The sequence below is a fragment of the Microcaecilia unicolor genome, chromosome 7 (assembly GCF_901765095.1).
Source record: "Microcaecilia unicolor chromosome 7, aMicUni1.1, whole genome shotgun sequence".
Classification (NCBI taxonomy): domain Eukaryota; kingdom Metazoa; phylum Chordata; class Amphibia; order Gymnophiona; family Siphonopidae; genus Microcaecilia; species Microcaecilia unicolor.
Window position 1 is genome coordinate 158,402,627 of NC_044037.1, and position 22,170 is coordinate 158,424,796.

The following is a 22,170-nucleotide window of genomic DNA, read 5'->3' on the forward strand; positions in this document are numbered from 1 at the left end:
CTAAATAGTGTATGTTTAACCCATTTATTAGCAGTAAGTTAATGCCTAGAATCTGAGATCTGGTTTATTAACAGCCCCAAAAATGAGGGATGAAATTGACAAAGTTCCAGATTTTAGGAGCTTTTAAATCTGACCTACAAAGACAAGATAATAAAAATCCTAGCTGATGGAAAATACCTGAATAATGAGCAGGATTTAAAAGACTGGGGATTCATGTCTCACCTCCACAACTTTAGATTAATGTCTTAAAGTTCAAACAACTGTTATGGCACAATTTACCATTGTTTCCCTAAGATGGCAGTACCTCTGTAGACTTCTCCAAATACCAGAAGGCCTCAATCCAGGGTAACACCTCAAACTTCCTCCCATCTAAGAAACTGTCAGCACTGTGCTCCCAAGAAACCAAATCTTGGACTCTAACCTGCAAGCTACAAAATAAAACTAATGCCCAAATTTATGTTCAAAACTACAATTATTCCATTACTATATGGGAGTAAACTGATAAACACATTTTGAGAAAGTGCTTTACAATATTATGAAATATTAGAATTAGTTTTTCCTGGAAAAGATAGATGTGGGAACTCACTGGCCAAGTTATCTTCTCCTTCATCAGCAATTTGCTCAGTGTCACTGTCGTCAAATTTTATGTCCTTGAACCAGGATGGCTCAGAGTGGCCCTCAACGGAGTTTACAGAGTCGCTGTCTGGAGAGGGTGTTTCGGAGAACTCTGTGCTCTGGAAAAGTTGAAGCAGGATGAGGTTACTATGCACAGAGGAAAAGCATGCCTAACCTATGACAGAAGCTGAAAAAGAAACTGAATTTATTGCCAAATAGTACTTGGCAAAGGCTAAGGATAAATGCTTCCAGACACATTCAAACCTTTATCCAGTGCACACCTCCTTCATAAACGAGTCATATGCCAGAAAAAAATATTTTGATAATCCAGCCTTCTTTTTGTTCTAAATCCCTTACACATATATTAAAATGCCTTATAAAAGTGTTCATACTCTTGCACATTTTTACATTCTGCTGTTTAAAAATTACAATTCAAAATGCATTAAAGAGTTTGTTTCATTGATGTACATAACACCCACTTTCAATGCAAACAAAAATATAAATATTCAAAAAGTAATTAAGAAAACAAAAACTTGATTGTGTAAGTCTTGACACATGCTAAAGGAAAGGATAGTGAATTTCCTGGAAGCCAATAAGTTGCAAGATCCAAAACAACATGGTTTTACCAAAGGTAAATCGTGCCAAACAAATCTCATTGAATTCTGACTGGGTGACCAGAGAACTGAATCAGGGATGTGCTATAGACGTAATCTACTTAGATTTCAGCAAAGCTTTTGACACGGTTCCCCACAGAAGGCTCTTGAATAAACTTGACAGGCTGAAGATAGGACCCGACGTGGTGAACTGGATTAGGAACTGGTTGACGGACAGACACCAGAGGGTGGTGGTTAATTGAATTCGCTCTGATGAGGGAAAGGTGAGTACTGGAGTGCCTCAGGGATCGGTGCTGGGGCCGATTTTGTTCAATATATTTGTGAGTGACATTGCCGAAGGGTTAGAAGGTAAAGTTTGCCTTTTTGCGGATGATACTAAGATTTGTAACAGAGTGGACCCCCGGAGGGAGTGGAAAACATGAAAAAGGATCTGCGGATGCTAGAAAAATGGTCTAAGGTTTGGCAATTAAAATTCAATGCGAAGAAATGCAAAGTGATGCACTTAGGAAGTAGAAATCCACGGGAGATGTATGTGTTAGGCGATGAGAGTCTGATATGTACGGACGAGGAGAGGGATCTTGGGGCGATGGTATCTGAGGATCTGAAGGCGACGAAACAGTGTGACAAGGCGATGGCTGTAGCTAGAAGGTTGCTAGGCTGTATAAAGAGAGGTGTGACCAGCAGAAGAAAAGAGGTTTTAATGCCCCTCTATAAGTCGTTGGTGAGTCCCCACCTGGAGTACTGTGTTCAGTTATAGAGGCCGTATCTTGCTAAGGATGTAAAAAGAATTGAAGCGGTGCAAAGAAAAGCTACGAGAATGGTATGGGATTTGCGTTCCAAGACGTATGAGGAGAGACTTGCTGACCTGAACATGTATACCCTGGAGGAAAGGAGAAACAGGGGTGATATGATACAGACGTTCAAATATTTTAAAGGTATTAATCTGCAAATGAACCTTTTCCGGAGATGGGACGGCGGTAGAACTAGAGGACATGAAATGAGATTGAAGGGGGGCAACTCAAGAAAAATGTCAGGAAGTATTTTTTCACGGAGAGTGGTGGATACTTGGAATGCCCTCCCGTGGGAGGTGGTGGAGAAGAAAAAGGTAACTGAATTCAAACATGCGTGGGATAAACATAAAGGAATCCTGTTCAGAAGGACTGGATCCTCAGAAGCTTAGCGGACATTGGGTGGCAGAGCCGGTGGTGGGAGGCGGGGCTAGTGCTGAGCAGACTTCTATCGTCTGTGCCCTGAAATGGCAGATGCAAATCAAGGTCAGGTAATACACAAAGTAGCACATATGAGTTTATCTTGTTGGGCAGACTGGATGAACCGTGCAGGTCTTTCTCTGTCGCCATCTACTATATTACATTATGTTACTATGTAACATTACATGTTACAAGTCAGATGCAAAGCGCTGATAAGAAAGGCAAAGAAGGATTTTGAAAGAAAGATAGCATTAGAGGCAAAAACTACTACTACTTAACATTTCTAAAACGTTACTAGGGTTACGCAGCGCTGTACAATTTAACAAAGATACATTAAAAGCAGGAAACAAAAGAATCAGTTGGCCCACTGGATGACCGGGGTATAAAAGGGGCGATCAAGGAAGACAAAGAAATAGCAGAAAAACTAAATGAGTTCTTTGCTTCAGTCTTCACCGAGGAAGATTTGGGTGGGATACCGGTGCCAGACAGGGTATTCGAAGCTGAAGAGTCGGAAAAACTTACTGAAATATCTGTAAATCTGGAAGACGTAATGGAGCAGTTCTGCAAACTGAAGAATAGCAAATCTCCTGGACCGGATGGTGTTCACCCTACAGTACTGATAGAACTAAAAAATGAGCTGGCAGAGCTACTGTTATTGATTTGTAATTTATCCTTAAAATCTAGCATGGTACCGGAAGATTGGAGGGTGGGCAATGTAACGCCGATATTTTAAAAAGGTTCCAGAGGAGACCCGGGAAATTATAAACCGGTGAGTCTGACATCGGTGCCGGGCAAAACGGTAGAGACTATTATCAAGAACAAAATTACAGAGCACATTCAAAACCATGGACTAATGGGACAAAGTCAACATGGATTTAGTGAAGGAAAGTCTTACCTCACTAATCTGCTGCATTTCTTTGAAGGGGTAAACAAACATGTCGACAAAGGTGAACCGGTTGATATTGTGTATCTGGATTTTCAGAAGGCATTTGATAAGGTCCCTCATGAAAGACTACAGAGGAAATCAGAGGGACATGGGATCGGAGGTAGTGTCTTACTGTAGATTAAAAACTGGTTGAAAGATAGGAAACAGAGAGTAGGATTAAAAGGTCAATATTCGCAATGGAGAAGTGTAGTTAGCGAGGTCCCGCAGGGACCGGTATTGGGACCTCTGCTTTTTAACATATTTATAAATGACCTAGAGATGGGGGTAACTAGTGAGGTAAATAAATTTGCCAATGACACAAAGTTATTCAAAGTAGTCAAATCGCGGGAAGATTGTGAAAAGCTACAAGAGGACCTTACTAGACTGGGTGTCTAAATGGCAGATGACGTTTAATGTGAACAAGTGCAAATTGATGCATGTGGGAAAGAGGAACCCAAACTATAACTACGTCATGCAAGGTTCAGCGTTGGGAGTCACGGACGGAGAAAGGGATCTAGGTGTCATCATTGATGATACGTTGAAAACTTCTTCTCAATGTGCTGCTGCGGCTAGGAAAGCAAACAGAATGTTAAGTATTATTAGGAAAGGAATAGAAAACAAAAATGAGGACTTATAATGCATTTGTATCGCTCCATGGTGCGACCGCACCTCGAATATTGTGTTCAATTCTGGTCGTCGCATCTCAAAAAAGATATAGTGGAATTAGAAAAGGTGCAGAGAAGGGCGACAAAAATGATAAAGGGGATGGGACAACTTCCCTATGAGGAAAGGCTAAAGCAGTTAGGGCTCTTCAGCTTGGAGAAAAGGTGGCTGAGGGGAGATATGATAGAGGTCTATAAAATAATGAGTGGAGTTGAATGGGTAGATGTGAAGCGTCTGTTCATGCTTTCCAAAAATACTAGGACTAGGGGGGCATGCGATGAAGCTGCAGTGTGGTAAATTTAAAACGAATCGGAGGAAATGTTTCTTCACTCAACGCGTAGTTAAACTCTGCAATTCGCTGCCGAAAAAGGTGGTTAAGGCAGTTAACTTAGCGGACTTCAAAAAAAGGGTTGGGCAGCTTCCTGGAGGAAACAGCCATAGAATGTTATTGAATGGATGAGGGAATAATGCAGTATTTCTAGGACTGGTGGGACGAACTGCCTGTTCTTTTGGCCGCTGTCGGTGACAGGGTGCTGGGCTCAATGGACCCTTGGTCTGTCCCAGCATGGCGATGCTTACGTACTTATGTACATTTTCATAGGTCCATTTCACAAAATCACCTTAACAAGACCCATACTGAGTTTAACGGAGTCCACTTTGACCAATCACAGTTGCTGAGCTGATGCTAACGCTCTTGATTGCATACTGAGTTTAACGGAGTCCACCTTGACCAATCACAGTTGCTGAGCTGATGCTAACACTCTTGGATGAGCAACAAAGCTGTTTCTATTGTATGAACATGCCAAACATGAGCTGTCACAAGAACACCAGGATAAAACTGTTCAAAGGTACAGTTTGGGGACACGAAAGAACCAGAAAGCAGCCCAGCCACCAAGACCCTGAAGCAGCAAAACAAAACGATGGCCATCGTCGGCTTGGGGCGAGGGAAAGAAAGAACGTGCAAACTTTCATTGAAGAACTTCCTAGTGCTGGCAGCTAGCCGGTTTGAAAGACAAGTGGTCTTTCAATACCATATTTTTTGCATTACAGTGTAGACCGTTTCAGCATTATTGCTAAAATTTGAGTATTATTTAATATAGCAGATCACCTCTTAGTGATATTAAAACACGATATATCACCTCGAGAAGGTTTTTTGGCCAATGATGATCTATCTAGACCCATTTAAGTTCCAATCGATGATTACAATCTAGGAGCTCTGTGAGGCCTTTTTTCCTTCTTACATTACCTATTGAACGGCACTACATTTAGAGAACTTATTCATTTTCATTTGGTGGAAATTTATTTACTTTGGTAGTAATTTTTATAGATATAGTTGATACTGTCAACAACTCAGCCAGACAAGGTATATAAATGTGGAAATAAATGTTTTATTCACCTGGGCCTTGTTACCTCACAGGCCAGGGAATCTCAGATGCAACAGTTTCTCTGGTTTAGTAACAGACTTAAGTAGACCTCTGGCTAGCAGGCCAAGCAATCTATGGCTGGTGGAGCTAACCTCCCCCAAACACAGCCCACCAGTTCTCAGGTCTTCCAATACTTGGGTCTGGCTCCAACCAGACCTCAGCAAGGTTTGTAAGTCTTAACAAGACCACAAACCCACACCACTAACATTAACCTTACCTCAATCCTTCCCCCACACCGCTCCATTTTATCATTTTCTACTCAACTTGTTATTTCTTTAAGACTTTGTAACTATACATTGTGTTATCCTTGTAATACTTTGTGCTCATTCACTGTTTAGCCGCACTGAACCTGCTACTGAGCGGGGAAAGAGCGGGGTATAAATGCTACAAATAATAAATAACAAAGTTGTGATTATTTAGAGCGAACAACTCCCAGAGACTTGAGCAGCATCCCGAAGATTGCATTGAAGGGGAAAGGTCCCTGAGGTATGCCGCTGAAGAAGGGACTGGAGTGATTCCGTTTTTCGATGGATCAAAGTAAGAAAACGCCAGTGGCATCAGCAGGGCCAGAGAGGAGTGAAGCAAAGATGGCGGCGAGTCCGGCTGCTGAGGAGGGACTAGAGGCAGGCGAGATTGCAAAATCGGAAGTAGTGGCTTGGTTTCAAGACTTGAAGGCCAATCTGGCAGGGGTCCGAAAGGATATACAAACTGCCCTGAGAGAAATTAGGGCTGAAAGTCACAACTTGGGAACGCGTGTCGGTGAGGTGGAGGAGGGGATGGAGACTCTTAAGCAGGACATGGGGAAACTGCATAAAGTGGTGAATGATGATACGCGGGAATTACAACAACTCAGAGAGCAGGTGGAAGACCCGGAGAATAGGTCGCGCCGAAACAATTTGTGATTCAAAGGAATCCCCGACATAGATATATTTAGCAACTGTGAAGCAGTGATTTGAGAGTTGTGTGGGTTCATTTTGAATTCTGAGGAAGATGGTCAACTACCAGACCTCTGCATCCAGAGAGCACACAGAGTGGCTGGCCCGCAGCGAGAAATCTAACCTGAGGGACATTGTAGTGTGTTTTGCTGACTTCCCCATGAAGGAGAAGATATTGTCTAAAGTGAGGCAGCAAAAAGAGATTCTTTGGAAAAACTGTAAGATTGGAGTGTTTCAAGATCTGGCATGGACTACTTTGCAAAAGAGTCTATCCTTTCGAGAAGCCATGATATTTATGAGGTCAAAGGGGATCCGGTACAGGTGGCTATTCCCATTTGGGATGTGGCTAACAGTGGACGGTAAATCACATAAAGTAAAGACCCCGGATGAAGCATGGTTAACATTGCAATCTTTGGGGTGTAGAGATGTTCCAATTCAGAAGGAGTTACTGGAGACCGCTAAGGAACCCAGAGCAGATGCAGCGTGGCAGAGGGTGGTGGATCGGGGGAAGAATTCTGACAAGCAAGCTTCCTGAAGGAACACAGACTTATGCGGACTAGTGGAAGATTGATTAATTCTTTGAGAACATTATGCAGATAAGCAATTTTTTAGGGGGTGCTATTTATAGGGGGTCTGCAGGGGAGAGGGGAGGGAGGGCAGGGTACCCTGGGGAGTATGGGGAGCACATGAATATGTTGGAAGCTGGTGAGGGGTGAGGTGTGAGATGGAACTGGAGGGATTTTGGGTGAGGGAATTAAAATTATGTAAGTTTGAGGATGGAGGGAGGTTGGGTAGAAGGGTATGGGGGATTTAGCTTTTGAGAGGTTAAAGTCCCGGGAGAGTGCGCTGATTCTTCATGGGATGGCTGATTTACTGATAGGGAGATATGCTAAAGGGAAGGGGAGGATGTGGGGGGGATATGTTAGAGCAGAGGAGAGTGGGTTTGGAGCAGGGAGGAGGGAAGAGATCGCCTGTGGGGAAGGGGAGGGGAGAGACCTTATTGGTGGGTACATGGAATGTAAACGGGCTAAATAATCAGGGGAAGCGCAGTAGAGTATTTAAGAAGTTGGGCAGGCTGAAGTGGGACGTAACGTTTTTGCAAGAAAAACACATAAGACCGAGAGATACTCACATGCTGCATCATAGGCCTTTTCGGGAAGTGGTGGTACATCAGGGATTAGGACCAAAAAGGATGGGGGGAGTGGCCATTTTGATAAGACAAACTTGTGGGTTTGTGATTAAAAAGGTGTTTCTAGATACCAGTGTGGCCCTCAGAGGGTGGTTGCAGGGCAAGGAGCTGACACTGATTAACATTTATGCTCCAAATGTGGGGAAGAGGAAATTCTTTCAAACATTAAAAGAAGAAATTTTGGGATTTGTAGGAGGGCAGGTCGTGGTAGGGGGGGGATTTTAATATTGCCCCGGATGCAAGACTAGATCACTAGACAGGAGGAGGGCAGCAGAGTGGCCCTGGGCGGAAAGCATTGTTACAATATTTTAAGGGGTTGGGAGTGGTGGATTGTTGGAGGTTGTTACATGGGGTGCAGCGGAATTACACCTTTTACTCACATGCAGCGCAGACTTATTCCCGGATAGATGGGTTATGGGTGCATCGCAATGGATGGCATATGGTGGGGGCTGCTGAGATAGAGACCTTTTGCGCTTCTGATCATGCGACAATGTGGATTAAATTAACTGGGTTGGGTCAATGCAGGCAACAAGGAGTGTGGAGACTTGGAGATGAGAAAGTGCAGGAAGATATTAAGCTTACTATTCAAGAGTTCTGTCGCTTTAATAACAATGGGGAAATAACTGATGCGGTGTTATGGGATGCGATGAAAGTAGTGGTGAGGGGTGCCTTGATCAAGTGGGGGTCGCAAGAAAATGGAAAATGGGCAGCACTCGCTGACTTTACAGATGAGGTTAAATAAATCAAGTACAATGTTGGCCCATTATTTACAGGTGAGGAGAGGGCGCTCCCTTATTCAAAAGATGAAAGATGATAGGGAAGGTTGGCACTATGCTGATCCAGACATTGGAAATTGTTTTGTGAAATACTATCCAGATTTATATAGTGTTTCTGAGGATACACTGGCTGCAGATATAGCTCGGTATTTGGACCAGGTTCCATTACAACGATTGCAAGAGTCTGAAAGAGCTCAGCTTGGGGAACCCATTAGACTAGGGAAGGTACAGGGCGTGATAAAACAGCTCCTTAATGGTAAGGCACCAGGTTCTGGATACTCGGTGAGGTTTTATAAATGTTTTGTGGAGGAGCTGGGAGACTTATTGGTGCGGGTGGGAAATGGAGTTTTGCAGGGCAATGGGCTCCCGGTATCCATGTCTGAGGCTGGGATAACGGTTCTGCCTAAGCCTGGGAAAGATCCCGTGGTTTGTGGTGCCTATAGGCCTATTTCATTTCTGAATGCGGATGCAAAGATAGTAGCCAAGGTCCTGGCTAACAGGTTGGCTAGGGTGTTGCCGAAATTGATCCATATAGATCAATCTGGGTTTATCCCAAAGAGGCAGGTAGGGATAACATAAGGTGTACTCTCCATTTAATATGGGAGGCACAAAGATCCCGGTCTAGTATAGCTTTGTTGGCTATAGACGCAGAGAAGGCCTTTGACCGGGTAAGCTGGGGGGGTTTCCGAGAAGTGATGAATCGCATGGGCCTGGGAGATAATTTTGCGGCTTGGCTGGCAGCCTTGTATACAGCTCCGAAGGCATGCCTTGATATTAATGGGGGGTATACACCCTTTTTCCCCCAATAGGTAGAGGGACTAGGCAGGGATGTCCCTTGTCGCCCCTCCTCTTTGCACTGTACATAGAGCCGTTGGCACTAATTTATTTATTTATTATTTGTTACTTTCCCACCTATTTGCAGGCTCAATGTGGCTTACATAATGGGCCAGGTACATTGATGACGTTTTTTTGATTTGGAAGGGGGACATCCAACTACTTCAAGCGTTTTATCATCATCTCAATACACGTGAACCGAATATTGACTTTGTGATTCATGTGGGAGGCTCTAAAGTCAATTTTTTGGACATCTCCATCGAGCTACAAGAAGGTCGCTTTGAGGCATATTTTCAAAGCACTTAGCCTTCCAAAGTTCCATTGAAACCTATGGAACTTTGGAAGGCTAAGTGCTTTGAAAATATGCCTATACAGCACCCAATTATTTCATAAAGAAACAGATACGAACTGTGTGCTACACTATTCTGGTTTTCACCCTGTATCACAAAAAGAAGCTATCCCGTTTGGACAATTTTTAAGGGTGAGGAAGATATGTGACACCAAAGAGGGTTTTCGCAAGCATGCTATGTACGTCGGATAGATTTGTCCGGCGAGGATACCCACATAAGATTGTAAGGAAGGCACAGAAGACGGCAGCTAATGTTCACAGACGTTGGCTATTTGAACCCCGGCATGATAGTAGACGTGCCGTGGATGAGGATATTGTTACCTGTGTGTTGCCTTTTTCTTCAAGGACGTCTCAGATCAAGAGAATTATTAAATCCCACTGGCATATGTTGCGTTTAAGTGGTATCACCACTGTGCCCCGTTTTGCTTATACGCGGTCACGCAACTTGGGAGAGTTACTTAAACATAGAGACTATGTCATTACTCCATTCCAGGATAGAGGACATCATCGATGCCAAGGTTGCATTTATTTTATTTTTGTTACATTTGTACCCCGCGCTTTCCCACTCATGGCAGGCTCAATGCAGCTTACATATTGTATACAGGTACTTATTTGTACCTGGGGCAATGGAGGGTTAAGTGACTTGCCCAGAGTCACAAGGAGCTGCCTGTGCCTGAAGTGGGAATCGAACTTACTGCCCATATGCATGGGTCACGACAAGTTACACACCCGGTCACCAAACGAACCATCTATTTGAAGGACAGTACGAATTGTGATACTGCACAAGTTATTTATGGTATCCAATGTCCCTGTTCCTTGTGGTATATTGGGCAAACAAAGAGGAGAATTAAACAGAGAATTGGGGAACATCTGAGTAACTTGCGTACCCATAAGGAGGCTCCGCTGGTGAGCCACTGGGACCAGGAGGGGCATAAGGAGGAAGATTTGAGATTCCTTGTCTTAACATGCGTTCACCTACCTCGAGGTGGCAACATCGTATCCCATTTGCTGAAGAGGGAAGCTCAATACATCTATTATTGGCAAACTACGTATCACAGAGGCCTCAACAAAGCCATTAATTGGTGGGCGGTTACCCACCTATAAGCAAGCCACATAGGATATAATTACAATGTGCATGCGTTGGCGTCTTGCCGACTTGGATCTGGACTGCTGTTTGGTCTGCTTATTCAGTAAGATTATTATAGTTTATATGTTCTAATTTCTTGAAAAGATGAGTATTATGAGCATGACAGTTTGGACTACTACTTTGTGTTTTAGATCCCATTCTCCTGAGGACGCCATTCTCCTGAGGCGAAACATGTGACTGCATGTTGAGAGCGTGAGAGAGAATGAAGAAGGATATGTTTTTCAATTGTAAAGCGCTGCGTACGTCTGGTAGCACTATATAAGTGATTTATAGTAGTAGTGTATACACTGTTTTAACCTCTAAGGATTGCACAGCATTAAAAAAAGCATAAAAAATGAATCACATCTGATTGGGACCAATAGAGCTGTTCATCGTTTCCTGCTGCAAGTATATAGTGTTCCGCCAGCCTGAGCTAAGTACACTTAATATTTAAAGTTATATCTATATTATTTTATCGGTAGAAAGGGAGGGCTGACTGTGCAGTAATGCTGTGTGTGGTAACGAGTGTACTGCTTGACAGCTTTACTTGTGTACCCAAGTCTGAGCACTGTTCACTATAATTATTTAATTTAATTTTGTTTTATGAGAAATGAGAGGTAATTGTGAGGTAGTTCTTTTTTGTTTTTGTCTCTAAAAATCTTTTTGATTTGACAGGGATTAAGACTAAGGTTGCCGTTAACAGGTTTCTTTTCTTTTGGTATTGAAAAATTGTGGAGAAACCTTATAATATATATATCCCCAGTTTCTGTGTATTTACATAATGATATGTCAGCATCCAGATTTTCAGGGTATTAGGGTTGGGGGCATGAAACATTGTATTGCTTTGTTTGTGGATGATGTTCTACTTTATGTGGTGGATCCTGCGCAGACACTACCTGCGGTGCTGGAGATTCTTAGGGAATTTGAACGATATGCTGGCCTAAGGGTTAACATGGATAAAAGTGAGCTATTGGGGATTTCCTTGACCCATGGGGAGAAAAGTAGATTGAGAGCATTGTTTGCGTTTAAGTGGGCCAAGCACCACATTCAGTACTTGGGGATTCAGATTCCTAGGAACTTGGGAATGGTGTACAATCTTAATTATAGGAAGATAATAGACCAAATTCGGGTGGAGTTGTCCCGATAGAAGGTATTGAGGTTTTCATAATGGGGGCGTATGGCAGTGGTGAAGATGAACGTGCTGCCTAGATTGTTATTTCTGTTTCAGGCGTTGACAGAGGCAGTTCCGAGACGGACACTTAAACAATTGCAGGGTTTTTTTGTCACAGTTTATATAGGAGGGTAGGCATCCCCGTTCGGATGGACGAGTATTGTGGGGGGCTCCTGAGAGGGGGGGTAGAGCAGTGCTCAATATTGAATAATATTAATTTGCTGCCCAACTGCGGATGATCATGGACTGGGAGAGGGGGATAACCAAGCCCACTAGTCGGAGCAGTCATATAGCCCGCATAGGCCGGTGTGATGAAGCAGAGAACTACAAGGTCCAGAATGCACTGCAGCAGCAAGAGAATCAGAGTCAGGGGGAGGACTCTAGCCAGGAGAGTGAGAAGCCAGCCGTTGATTGGGAAATTGAACCAGGTGTGAGAGGGTTGCAGGCAGCTTTAATAGGAGAGTGGTGGAAAGCTGTAGGAAGTAGATGGAAACACTGGGGAAGCTCTCTCTGGAAAAGGTGACAGCTCTGAGAAGGAAAGCAAATTCTTTTGTTTTGTTTTTGCGGATGACACCAAGATTTCCAACAGAGTGGACACCCCGGAGGGTGTGGAAAACATGAAAAACATGAAAAAAGATCTGAAGAAGCTAGAAGAATGGTCTAACGTTTGGCAATTAAAATTCAATGCGAGAAATGCAAAGTGATGCACTTAGGGAGTAGAAATCCAAGGGAGACGTATGTGTTAGGCGGGGAGAGTCTGATAGGCACGGACGGGGAGAGGGATCTTGGGGTGATAGTATCTGAGGACCTGAAGGCGACGAAACAGTGCGACAAGGCGGTGGCAGTAGCTAGAAGATTGCTAGGCTGTATAGAGAGAGGAGTGACCAGCAGAAGAAAGGAGGTTTTAATGCCCCTGTATAAGGCGTTGGTGAGGCCCCACCTGGAGTATTGTGTTCAGTTTTGGAGGCCGTATCTTGAAGGATGTTAAAAAAATGGAAGCGGTGCAAAGAAAAGCTACGAGGATGGTATGGGATTTACGTTCCAAGACGTATGAAGAGAGGCTTGCTGACCTGAACATGTATACCCTGGAGGAAAGGAGGAACAGGGGTGATATGATACAGACGTTCAAATATTTGAAAGGTATTAATCCGCAAACGAATCTTTTCCGTAGATAGGAAGGCAGTAGAACGAGAGGACATGAAGTGAGATTGAAGGGGGGCAGACTCAGGAAAGATATCAGGAAGTATTTTTTCACGGAGAGGGTGATGGATGCTTGGAATGCCCTCCCGCGGGAGGTGGTGGAGATGAAAACGGTAACGGAGTTCAAACATGCGTGGGATATGCATAGAGGAATCCTGTGCAGAAGGAATGGATCCTCAAAAGCTTAGCTGAAATTGGGTTGCGGAGCAGTTGGGGGGAAGAGGGGGTGGTGGTTGGGAGGCGAGGATAGGGGAGGGCAGACTTATACGGTCTGTACCAGAGCCGGTGATGGGAGGCGGGATTGGTGGTTGGGAGGCGGGAAATACTGTTGGGCAGACTTATATGGTCTGTGCCCTGAAAAGGACAGGTACAAATTCAAGGTAAGGTATACACATATGAGTTTGTCTTGGGCAGACTGGATGGATCATGCAGGTCTTTTTCTGCCGTCATCTACTATGTTACTATGTTACTATGACTGTTTGAGTTTGAGGAACTGTCTTAAATTTAAGAAGGGTTTAAGTAGCAGGCTCTGAGTAAAGTGCCTTTTTGCTATGTTTGACTTGAAGAAATGTTTATGTTAAAGACATTAATAAAACCCTTAATTACAAGAGACCTGGTGTTGATGAGCGTTTTGTGAAGGGAGAAGAGGAGGCAGAAAGCTCCCCAGTGTTTGAGACAGAATCCTGTGAGTTACCGAGAAGGCTAGAGCCCAGCAGTGACCGAGTGTGTGTGGAGGAAGCTAAGCAGGGTCAGCCCTGGCTGGAGTCTGGAAGGGTGACCAGCTCACAGCCGATGAGTTCTTACTTGTGGACTACTGGAGTGGGAGTGATCTTGGCTGGGATACAACATCCATATGTGAGGCATTTGGTGGAATTGTGGGGAGAAGTGCGGAGGACATGGGGACATACTGATAGGGTATCGACACTCGCACCTTTGCGAAGGGAGCCAAAATGCCATATTTGCGCAGTGGGAACAAGTGGGTATCTTGAATTTCCGAGCTGTGCTGCAAGGGGGGAGGGTGAAGAGTTTTGATACGCTGTGCTCCATGTATGGCCTGCCGGGGGGGGGGAGGGGACCCTCAGGAGACGGAAAGTCTGGAAAATCTGTGGTATATAAATGTTTTTTAGGGGATGTGATCCCAGACCATTTGGTTTTCAGGGGGCCTTGGAGGAAGATTTAAATTGCCGTTTTCCTGATCAGGAGTGAGAAGCTATTTGCGGGGAGGTTCAGAAAGCTTTGGTATGTGTTTTGGTGCAGGAAAATGCATATAAAGTCCTATCCAGATGGTATTACACACCTGAGAGATTGAAGTGGATGTACCCTGGTACATCAGCAGACATATGCTGGAGGTGTAAATCACAGCTGGGTTCTTTTCTACATATATGTTGGACCAGCCCAAGAGTGGTTCCCTTCTGGCAGGCCGTTATGAAAGCGTGGAGGAGTGGCCTAGTGGTTAGGGTGGTGGACTTTGGTCCTGGAGAACTGAGGAACTGAGTTCAATTCCCATTTCAGGCACAGGCAGCTCCTTGTGACTCTGGGCAAGTCACTTAACCCTCCATTGCCCCATGTAAGCCGCATTGAGTCTGCCATGAGTGGGAAAGCGCGGGGTACAAATGTAACAAAAATAAATTAAAATTAGTAATATTGACTGAATCATCATTGGTGTGTAGTCCTGTGGTATGCCTCTTGGGTTTGCATAACGAGCGGGATTCTTGGGAGGAGAGCAAATGGCTGCGACGGGGGTTGGCAGAAGCCAAGTGCCTAATAGCACAGCATTGGAAGAAGGTAGACCCCCCGACATTGGGTGATTGGAAGTGCAAACTGAGTCAGTTAATACAAATGGAGCGCCTTATGGCTTATCACAGGGAGGGGGTTCTGCGACATAAGAGTGGGTGGACTCGATTCCAACAGCGATTACTACGCATTTAGGATGGTGCAGAATTAGAGGATGTTGATGGGCTTGGAGGGGGAGGGCCAAGGGGGGGAGGGGTGAGACAGCGTGCCTCAAAGAACCAAAGGGCATTTTCAAGTTATGAAGGAGCCGGAAGCGGTTGGAGGGTTGGGAGGGGGGTGGCGCATATTATTGGCGCACAGTCTATTTGTGGTGTGGAAGTTGATTAAGGGACTGATTTTATAACAAATGTAGAAGAGTTCAACTAGATGATAAGCTTGTGTGTGTATTAGTCTAGAAATTGTTAGCCCCTGTGTGGGCTTGAGTAAGCAGGAAGTGCTCTTTATGAAAGTTGACTGATACAAAATTACTATAATAAAAATTTAAAGTGGAAAAAAAAAAAAAAGTTGGCTTACTTCAGCCAGGTCACAAACTGTACACAGCAACTGCAGCCACATCTGCTGAGGCTCTTAATCTTCCTTCCCTGGGCCTCCATAACCTCAGCCTGGCCTGTCTTTTAAACTAAAGAAAATCTGGGTGTGGACTAATACAAAATCGTTAGATATAACTAAACAATGGTATCCATGTGTAGAAAATGTTTAAATAGCATAGATATTTACACCGAAGGAAAAAATGGCCTCACAGAGCTCCTGGATTAATACAATCTAATAGAGCTAGAACGGATCTTCATATGATCCTCTGGTCATCATAGGCCTTAAAAAAACCTTTGAGATTGCTATACAATGCATAGAGAAATATTTCTTAAACTCTCAATATGCTGAGCTGAAGTGTATAGAGAATTCATATAGTTGAAAGATCACTTATCTTTCAAATTTTCTGGCTACCGACACTGTAGCTTCTGTTAGTAGAGCTAATTTCATCTCCCTTCCCCCCAAGCCCCAAGGGAGATGAAATTACACTTCAGCTCAGCATATTGAGAATTTAAGAAATATTTTTCTATGCATTGTATAGCAATCTCGAAGGTTTTTTAAAGGCCTATGATGACCAGAGGATCATATGAAGATCTGTTCTAGCTCTATTAGATTGTATTAATCCAGGAGCTCTGTGAGGCCATTTTTTTCCTTCGGTGGATACCATTGTTTAGTTATATCTAACGATTCTGTCTTTTAAACTCCCAGGTATCGACTTTGCCCTCCTGGTTCACTTTCTTCAGGGGCGAGACCATTATTGTTAAGGTGACCCAGGCTACTTAGAGAAGGACTTTTTTTTTTTTTAAGGGTGAGGGGCAGTGTTCTATAAACCCCCTCACAGAAGCCTAAAAGAAAATATGAAGAGAAACTTGCCCCAGAAGTAAAAACTCACAATAACAACTTTTAATGGATCATCAGAAGCAAAAAGCCTGCGGAGGAATCAGTGGGACCATTAGATCATGAAGAAGCAAAAGGGGCACTAAGGGAGGACAAGACCATAGCACAGACACTGAATGAATTCTTTGCTTCAGTCTTTATGGAAGACTAGTAAAAAAGCCCCGTTTCTGATGCAAATGAAACGGGGGCTAGCAAGGTTTTCTTCAGAGTGTGCATGTGGGAGTGTGTGTCCCTGCCCTCTCTCCCTCCCCCCTCCGAGTCCAGTCCTTCAGTGTTAAAGTTTCCTGCTGTTCTGTGTTTTTGTTACAGAGAGAGTGAGGGCATCTCTCTCCCCTCCCCCCTCTGAGTCCTTCACTGTGTGAGATTTCGTGCTGTGCTGTTTTCCTTCACTCATGGGGAAACTGGATATCTCTGGCGCTTCACACTTCCGGCTGGAGGCTTCATAGAACGTTGGTCTTGCCTTTTATATATATATAGATGATTTTGATCTACCTGTACCAGAAATGGTTTTCAAAGGTGATGATGCGGAGGAACTGAAATGTCTTGGTGAGCCTGAAAGACTTACTGAGCCAAATCAACAAGTTAAAAAGAGTACTAAATTACCTGGACTGGATAGCAAGCATCCAGTGGTACTGAAAGAACTCAAACATGAAATGCTGATCTTCTGTTAGTAATCTGTAACCATAGCAGTGGCGTACCAAGGGGGGGGGGGCGGTGGGGGCGGTCCGCCCCAGGTGCACGCCGCGAGCCTGCTGCGAGAGTTCGCTAACTTCTCTCGTTCGCTGCAGCTCCCTCTGCCCCGGAACAGGTTACTTCCTGTTCCGGGGCAGAAGGAGCTGCAGCGAACGAGCAAAGTTAGTAAACTCGCAGCAGGCGCGCGCTGTGGCACCCCCCCCCCCCCAGCGGCATGCACCCGGGGGGGCTCTTTCGCCGAAGGGGGGGGGTCCGCTGCACCCGGGGGGGCGGGGGGCGGCCCCGGGTGTCCGCCCCCCTAGGAACGCCACTGAACCATAATACCAGAAGATTGCAGGGTGGCCAATTTAATGCTGATTTTCAAAAAGGGTTCCAGGAATGATCTGGGAAATTACAGACCGGTAAGCCTGACATCAGTGCCAGGAAAAATAGTGGAAACTATTACAAAGAATAAAATTACATAACTCATAGATAAAATATGATTTAATGGGACAGAGTCAGCAAGAATTCAGCCAATTTGCCTCATATCTTTGAAGGCATGAATAAACATGTTGATAAGTGTATCTATATTTTAAGAAAGTTTTTGACAAAAAGTTCCTCATAAGACTCCTGAGAAACAGTGGCGTAGCCAGACCTGACATTTTAGGTGGGCCCAGAGCTAATATGGGTGGGCACTATGTATATAAGTATGAGTAGTGTTTCTTGGAATAATACAAAATAATGCCTTAGAATGCATTTGATCATGAATTTCTAAGTAGTCTGCCCAACAGCTGCCCTGCATCAACATAAACCACATACATACTTAATAGAAAAAACAAAATATTTTTATATAGTTACATCATCCCGTATCTTAACCTTGACCAGACATAAGTCTATTATAATGGCAAACACCTCAACATATGACAAGATCTCCACCATCCATCCTGTAGCTAGGCATTAGCCCTACCCTACCCCCACCCCTCCCTGTAGCCCAACATCAGCCCAGTCCTAAGCCCTACCCATCCTCTGTCTTGCATCTCCCCTGCTCTTCCTAAGCTCACCCCCACCCCACCTTAAAGCACACTAGCATTAAATATAAAACATTTTGTATTTTAATGTCCTGCGCATGGCAGAGCCCACCTCCACCCAGAAACCCACCTATATTAATACAAAATGGGTTTTTTTTCCATCCTGGGCTCTGCAGGCCCAGGTTCAAATAATATTTTTTTAACATTTTTGTATTTAATGTTGGTGGGTTTCTAGGTGGGGATAGGCTCTGCAGTGCCCAGGTTAAAATTAAAATTTAAAAGCGACCATCCACACCAACATGAAATCTACAACCTTTTTTTAAATTTTATTTTAACCCGGGCACTGAGCCTATCCCCACCCTGAAACCCACCAGCAGTCCAGCATTACACATAATAAAAATTAAAACATTTGCTTTTACCTGGGCTTGAATGTTAATGCAGTTATGCACACTATGCAGTCAGTGTGCACGTGGAGCAGAGCACTGCAGACTGCGCTGGATCCTGCACCTGGCCCTGTTTGTGGCAGCGGGGGGAGTGCTGAGGCCCGTCTGAGGCTGAAGTGACACAGCATCGCGGATGCTAATGCCACTGCTGCCGTAGTGCTTTGTCTGCACTCTGCAGCTACTCTCACCGGTGCCTGCTGCCCTGTCCCCCACACGCCCCCTCCCCCCGCAGCATGAATGCGGCTCGTTGGGCCTGGTCTCTTCCAACTGTGCCTGTGTTCCACTGCCAGTACTGAGCTCCTCCTAGGATCCGACCCAGATTCGGGACAGGTCCTAGGAGGAGCTCAGTGCTAGCAATGGTACACAGGCACAGTTGGAACAGATTGGGCCCGACGAGTCGCATTCATGCCGTGGGGGTGGGGGGCAGGGCAGCAGGCACCGGTGAGAGCAGCTGCAGAGTGCAGACTAAGCACTATGACAGCAGCAGCATTAGCAGCTGTGATGCAGTCAGCGATGAGCTAAACTACCATGTCAGAGTAGGTCTTCCCAGCTGCTGCAGACTAACTCCACTACCGACTTAGACTGAGCGATCCGGACCCCAGCATTACAAGAAAACCGGTAACGATCCAGGCTTGTGTAGCTTAACCGGCGCCTAGAAGATCGGCACCAATTGGTGGATCAGACAAACTGGGTGGGCCTAAGCTGAGATTGGGTGGGCCTGGGCCCACCCATAGCTACGCCCCTGCTGAGAAATTTAAAAAGTCATGGGATACGGAAGCAATGTTCTGTTGTGCATTCGGAATTGGTTATTGGACAGAAAACAGAGGGTAGGGTTTAATGGTCATTTCTTTCAATGGAGAAGGGTGAACAGTGGAGTGCCACAGGAATCTGTACTGAGATTGGTGTAATTTAACATATTTATAAATGATCTGGAAATTGGAATAAGTGAGGTATTAAAACATATGAGGACTCTGAAAAATTGCAGGAAAACCTTAGGAAATTGGAAGACTGGGCATTCAAATGGCAGATGAAATGTAACGTGGACAAATGCAAAGTGATGTACACTGGGAAGAGCAATCCAAATCATAGTTACCTGATGCTAGGATCCACCCAAGAAAAAGATCTAGGTTTCATTGTAGACAATATGCTGAAATCTTCTGCCCAGTATGTGGTGACGGCCAAAACAATAAAGAGGATACTAGGAATTATTAAGAAGGGGATGGAAAATAAGACTGAGAATACTATAATGCTTCTGTATTGCTCCATGATGCGACTTCACCTAGAGCATTGCATTCAGTTCTAGTCGTCGTATTTAAAAAAAACATAGCGGAATTAGAAAATGTTCAAAGAGCAACAAAAATGATACAGGGGATGAACTCCTTTCATATGAGGAAAGACTAAAGAGGTTAGAGCTCTTCAGCTTGGAAAAGAGACGGCTGAGGAGAGATATTATTGCAGTCTACAAAATCCTGAGTGGTGTACAACAAGTAGAAGTGAATCAATTTTTTACTCTTTCAAAAAGTGCAAAGACTAGGGGGCACTCAATGAAATTACATGGAAACACTTTTAAAACAAATAGGAGAAAATATATTTTCACTCAACAAATAGTTAAGCTCTAGAACTCTTTGCCGGAAGATGTGGTAAATCTGGGTTTAAAAAAAGGTTTGGACAAGTTCCTGGAGGAAAAGTCCACAGTCTGCTACTGAGACAGACATGGGGAAGACACTGTTTGCCCTGGGATTGGTAGCATTGGTAGAATGGAATGTTGCTAATATTTGGGTTTCTGCCAGGTACTTGTGACCTGGTTTTGCCACTGTTGGAAACAGAATACTGGGCTAGATTAGAGTATTATGTTCTTATCCCTAGCCAACTTAAAGGAATCTGAGCTATTCTTCCAAGAAGAATGGGTGAAGGCTGTGCCATTCCACTTTACAAAGTTGGCAGACAGTTACGCTAAATGACTCCTGGCTGGTATTGCTGTGGGGCTTTCACTAAGTACTGAGTCAAAGGGTATGAAGACATGCAATCATTCCAGTTCTCAATTGCTTTCTGAGTATTTCAATAATTAATATTTCATCTTGAAATTACAGAATATGTTATATAGGTCAGTGAAACAAACTTCTAACTTTACTGCATTTTCATTTGTATGTTTTGGACAGCAGAATGTTAACATTTTTGCAACGCAACAATTATTTATTTATTGGTTGCATTTGTATCCCACATTTTCCCACCTCTTTGCAGGCTCAATGTGGCTTACAATACATCATGAATGATGGATATAACTGATATATAAGGAAATATACATTTAGTATTACAGAAGGATCTTGGGTAACATGATAGTGATAGTACATATATAAGAAAATATACATTTAGTATTACAGAAGGATCTTGGATAACATGATAGTGATAGTACATATATAAGAAAATATACATTTAGTATTACAGAAGAATCTTGGGTAACATGATAGTGATATTACATGATAGTAGTTTAACAAGCAAGTATTGTAAGACAGTACTGGGTATATGTATAGGAATTTACGTTTGTTGATCTTTGTGGTATGCCTTGTTAAAGAGCTGGGTCTTCAGTAGTTTGCGGAAGTTGGCTAGTTCATAGATCGTTTTTAAGTTGCGCTGCAGCGCGTTCCAGAATTGTGTGCTCAGGTAAGAGAAGGTTGACGCATGTGTTAGCTTGTATTTTAGACCTTTAAAATTGGGGAAGTGAAGATTAAGGAATGTGCGGGATGATCTTTTGGCATTTCTGGGTGGTAAGTCTATCAGGTCTGACATGTAGGCTGGGGCTCCTGCGTGAATGATTTTGTGAACTAGGGTGCATATTTTGAACTTGATACGCTCTTTAAGTGGGAGCCAGTGTAGCTTTTCTCGGAGGGGTTTAGCACTTTCATATTTTGCTTTACCGAATATGAGTCTGGCTGCAGTGTTCTGGGCTGTCTGAAGTTTCTTGATTATTTGCTCTTTGCAACCAGCGTAGAGTGCGTTGCAGTAGTCTAGGTGACTGAGTAACATTGATTGTACCAGGTTGCGGAAGACGTTCCTTGGGAAGTAAGGTCATACTCTTTTTAGTTTCCACATGAGTGGAACATCTTCTTGGTTGTATTTTTCGCATGACTCTCTAGTGTTAGGTGTCGATCAATGGTAACTCCAAGAATTTTTAGGGTATCCGAGATTGGAAGATTCAGCTTTGGTATGTTAATGGTGGTGAATTTGTTCGTGTTATGTTGCGAGGTGAGTATTAGACATTGGGTTTTTTCTGCATTGAGTTTCAGTTGAAATGCATCCGCCCATGTGTGCATGATATGCAGGCTTTGGTTGATGTCATTAGAAATTTCCTTTAAATCTTGTTTAAATGGGATGTAGATCGGTACATCATCTGTGTATATGTATGGGTTGAGGTTTTGGTTTGCTAGTAGTTTGGCCAAGGATATCATCATTAAGTTGAATAAGGTCGGTGAGAGAGGGGATCCCTGTGAAACTCCACATTCAGGTATCCATGCAGCTGATATAGTCGAATTAGATGTCACTTGGTATGATCGTGTGGTTAGGAACCCCTTAAACCAATTGAGAATGTTGCCTCCAATTCCGAAGTACTTGAGGATGTGTAGCAGTATTCCATGATCTACCATGTCGAAGGCGCTAGACATATCAAATTGTAGCAGTAGTATGTTCTTGCCAGTTGTTATCGTTTGTTTAAATTTGTTCATGAGAGTAACTAGTACCGTTTCTATGCTGTGGTTAGACCAGAATCCTGACTGTGAGTCGTG

At 43.9% G+C, this 22,170-nt stretch overlaps 1 protein-coding gene across 1 annotated transcript in view; it reads right to left on the reverse strand.

Moving 5' to 3' along the window:
• The window catches only part of PIKFYVE (phosphoinositide kinase, FYVE-type zinc finger containing), a 750,252-nt gene that overhangs the window by 524,737 nt on the left and 203,345 nt on the right, over positions 1-22,170 (reverse strand). Inside the window, 1 exon segment of the mRNA XM_030210724.1 lies at positions 587-734. Within this exon segment, the coding sequence (XP_030066584.1) occupies positions 587-734 (148 nt within the window).